The 4,304-nt window shown below is 30.1% G+C and overlaps 1 protein-coding gene across 1 annotated transcript; it reads right to left on the bottom strand.

The window, feature by feature from the left end:
• Window positions 1-1,213: 1,213 nt before the first annotated feature.
• On the bottom strand, window positions 1,214-3,286 carry LOC107413601 (LOB domain-containing protein 1). The gene is made up of 2 exons (XM_016021596.4): window positions 2,824-3,286; window positions 1,214-1,957 (listed from the first exon to the last, which is right to left on the bottom strand). Exons 1-2 carry the CDS (start codon window positions 3,022-3,024, stop codon window positions 1,628-1,630), a joined length of 531 nt encoding a protein of 176 aa, XP_015877082.2. The 5' UTR covers window positions 3,025-3,286; the 3' UTR covers window positions 1,214-1,627.
• Between the last annotated feature and the right edge of the window lie 1,018 nt (window positions 3,287-4,304).

Genomic DNA, 4,304 nt, shown 5'->3' with positions numbered 1-4,304 from the left:
TGCATGGTCCTGGTGTCGAGTGGGCTCCAAATCTACCATTTGACCTTGAAAATTCAGCGTCACATTTTTTGCTACCTTGGCTGGTGGGTTTGATTTGATTGGATATAGCTTTTATGGGATGCACAAGTTTGTCAAAAACAGTGTCAAAATGTTCAAAGGGGAAAGAGAGTTAAAATATTAACTGATAAATGCCGACAGTGTTAGTGTTTCTTTTTTCTTTTTTCTTTTTTTTTTAATTGTTATTTTTCTCCCCTTTTTAGCTAGGATATGTGGGATGCACGTAATAAAGATGAAAAGAAGATGGAAGGAAATTAATGGTTAAGAACCTTTTAACGCGTTTTTATGCTGTCAAATAAGGAAGTAGCACTCACCTTAATTATGATTGGATTGATAATAAGTATGAAGTATGCATGATTATTGTCATATTAGTTGTCTATGTTTCTATAAAGATATATATAAATATATATTTATATATTTATATTTATGTATTACATTTACACATTTAAACTATATATATTATATACATTTGACACTTTAACATTTTTTTTTTATATTTTTATTATTTTTGTTTCTCGATCAGTACATTAATTGTCGATTAAATGGCACAATTTTGAAGAAAATATATTCTCTCAAAAAATGTTTACGGGTATGCATTTGCTTGATTGTTTTGGTTATGGAAAACAACAAATAATAATGCTAAGTTGCTAATATTCCGATATATTCATGAATAACAATATATATAAAATTCTTATATCAAATAGTATCATAATCTCAATACATAGATGCACGTTCATGAAAAAACTAAACTTCCAAAGCATATTCATGTACTTTGCAATCCCATCAGATAATTAATAACTAAGTATTAAAAGAAACGCAATTAAGTACTCGAAGCTCAAACTAAAAGCATATAATTATATTTCACAGTAAAAAATTAATCATATATATTTGCCATATATATATATATATATATATTCGGAGTTTGACTACTAGTTTCTATGAAGAAAATTGCCAAGCCTATATATTCATATCGTATAGTAATCTATTTGTCACATGGTATATATGCTAATTAATTATATCAATAAACATACAATAAATATTAAGCTTATGCATGTAATTAATCCGCACGAAAATGAAAAATAAATTATGAAACTTTGAGGAAGCAGGCTGGTCAAGAACAAGTTTGACAAGTAACTCATATATAAAACAGATCCTGTTTCAGAAGATAAAATTAGGTCACCAAATCTAGTTTTAATTCAAGATTTAGCATAGACTACAGAATAAGACAGCCTTCCCTTGTCCCAATCTCCTCTCTTTTTCTTTTCTTTCCCTTTCTATATGTCTTTTTTCTTCATTAATTTTCTTTTCCTAAAATTACAATCTAATAAAATAAAATAAAATAAAAACAAAATATGCCTTCTTTTTTCCAAAGGTTTAGCTCGTTAACATTAATTTGGAAACAACATCATGAACAATATATAGTACTTTTATTGGAAAATTTTCTTCAAAACTATCAGTAAATGTTTTTTTCAATACTGTCTCTTCCTTAATTTGAGGGTTAATTAATTATAAGATAATCATACATATATATATATATATATATATATGCTCCCCAAGAACTAATTGTCGATCATGTCCAAAGAGGTTCCCATGAATTTCCCAAAACGTTGTCGTCTAAGAAACAGGTCGTGTCAACCCATGGGACTTGTTGTGGCAAATTTGGTAGTTCTTGAGAAGACTGGGTCATATCCATGCAAATTAAAGCAATCAAATTTGTTTGCTGGCATTGCATGTTCACGAGCTCAGCTTGTGCTTTGGCCAATTGTGCTTGAAGCTCGCTAATTTGTTTCTGAAGATTGCAAATTGCTCCTGCACATCCATAAACCGGGTCTCGGATCCGAGCATTTGCTTCATAAACCATACTGCTCACTGCATCCGCTCTCTGAGACTCTGGAATTTCCTGAAATTTTTTTTTATGAAATTAGATTTTAAATTGATAAAATTATATATATATATATATATATATATAACCAATCTTTTATCAGATTGGTCTGTAAATATGTATTTTGAGTCTAAATGCTGATGGCGGATGTTTTTTAGGCACGTCGGCATAGACTTCTGAGAATAAATTTGAACCCATAAGCAAGTTGTAGGCAGACTTTATTAAGTCTTATGTAAAGCTATCTGACCAACACCATTTTATTCACATGTGAGCAACTATTTATTAGTCTTGACCTCCTAAGTACTACCACTATTATGTTATGTATAAAAAGAATATTCCAGAGTTTGGAAACTAATATTCAATTGGTCATATGCCCTTTGTCTATACAATCATGAAAGGAAAGAATAAGGTTTTATTTAGCATAATTTTTATTTTATTTTTGTTTTTACTTTTGATTTTTCAGAAATGTTTTTTGAAAAGGTAATTTTTTACTGGTTAAAATTTGGAAAGTTATCTAAGCACTTTCTTAACTTTTAAACTTCAAAAAATTGATTTTGGTTTTTTGGAAACTAATGCCAAACAGGGCCTAATTTTTACAATCCGAGTTTTCCTTCTTTTTTTTTTTTTTAACCAAAAAAAGCAAAAAAAGTAAAAAATAAAAGAAAAGATCATGACTTTTTTATCCTTTTTCCTTTTAGTTTTTCTCTCTTTTTCTATTGAAGGAACATTGGTCAGTGGTTGCCTTCATTTTTGACAAAAGAACGTGTTAAATGCTTCTTAATCTGTTGATTTTCTGATCACGAAACTGGGATTAACTTGAACAAATTCACGGACAGAAAATTAAAAATAAAAAAAAAAGAATTAAAAGGAAATAATATATATACCTGCAAGAACTTGATGATATTGCTAGCTCCAAAGACTCTATGAGCATTGGTGAACTTAAGAGGGTCGGTGGGAGGGAAATACGGAGCTAAAACACACTTGTCGACGCATCTCCGGCGAAGAATTTTGCAGGCCGCACAAGGACTAACCACCACAGGCGGTGAAGGAGGAGGAGGTGGAGACGCCAGCCCCTTGACAGTCATCGGAGCAGATTGATGAGAAGGCGAGGGGATTGCGGTCGGAGAGTACTGCGGCGAAGTAGTCGGAGAAGGAGAATTAGAAGATGAGATGAGTATGAAAATGGGGTGGGGATAGTAATTCTTGGTGGTGTTAAAGTAGCAGTAGGAGAAGATTGTCTATTGAATTCCATGTTTTTGGGTTTTGTTTGGATAGAGAGCAAAAGAGAGAGAAAAGAAAAAAAAACAAAGGATATTTTTTTTATTTGTTTGAAGGAAGAGGAAGATAATGGGAGAGGTTTGTAAAAGCATAAGGTGGAAGAGTGCGTATAAATAGGAAGGAAAGCATAGAAAAGAAAAAGAGAGCAAGTGAAAGCGCGGCATTGATTAAGTCAGCAATCGTCACTAAAACCTTGCATGACGTCATCAGTTTGAAATCACTTTCTAGTTTCCACATTCTTGCGGCGACTTTTTTATTAATTAATTTTGTTTTTTTTTTTTGGCATCAAAATTTAATAAATTTTAAAAGTATTTTTTAAAAAAATTGTTTATGTATTTTGGTGGTACGTAAAAACCAAGGACGTGGAAATTTATTTGCTGCTTTATTATTATTATTTTTTTCTTGTGTTAGTGTCGTACGTACTATATGGGTTTGAATTGATTATTGGAACAAAAGTTTCTTCACCAACATTATCCAAGGGGGATAATTAGTTGCCAAATTTTCGTACCTGAAAAATGTAAATTTCCTTGGTTGAAATGATTATATTCATGGAAAAGATTGTCAATATGCTGTAATTACAAATGCTAATTGAAAACAAATTTTAGCTGTAATTAATTTTACTACAAACTTTACAATACATTAATTTAACCATTTTTATTTTTTAATCTATATTTTGGCGACAGATTATGACCATAATCTTCATTTTTTAATTGTGACCAAATGTAAATTTGTTAGTTATATCTCATCGAAACAAAATATACATACATTTGATTACTTTGTTTTATGACAAAATTAAATATTATTTATTCACAAAAGTCTGCAACTTTTTTTCCTTTTCCAATCATGATGGACGGCATGATATAACCCAAAAAAACGAAAGATGGATCGAGTTGGCAAAGATGATAAAGTACTGTAGATTCATATATAAGAAACGTTATGTTGATCGAATAAAAAATTAAAAGGATTAAATTAATAATCCGTCAATAGTAATTAAGTTTTAATTTCTTCTTTCAGTTTAGAAACTTTGTTATATATTCAGTTTATACAAGAAAATACAACATATACCAAATTATATTAAATACTTTGA

The sequence above is a fragment of the Ziziphus jujuba genome, chromosome 8 (genome assembly GCF_031755915.1).
Source record: "Ziziphus jujuba cultivar Dongzao chromosome 8, ASM3175591v1".
Classification (NCBI taxonomy): domain Eukaryota; kingdom Viridiplantae; phylum Streptophyta; class Magnoliopsida; order Rosales; family Rhamnaceae; genus Ziziphus; species Ziziphus jujuba.
This window is presented reverse-complemented; position numbering and strand designations above follow the sequence as displayed.

Bases quoted from the DNA above. Each gene is read 5' to 3' on its own strand.
- LOC107413601 (XM_016021596.4), bottom strand. From the start codon at position 3,024: ATGACTGTCAAGGGGCTGGCGTCTCCACCTCCTCCTCCTTCACCGCCT. The intron at 1,958-2,823 runs GTATATATATTA...AAAAAATTTCAG, and splicing joins ATATCATCAAGTTCTTGCAG to GAAATTCCAGAGTCTCAGAG.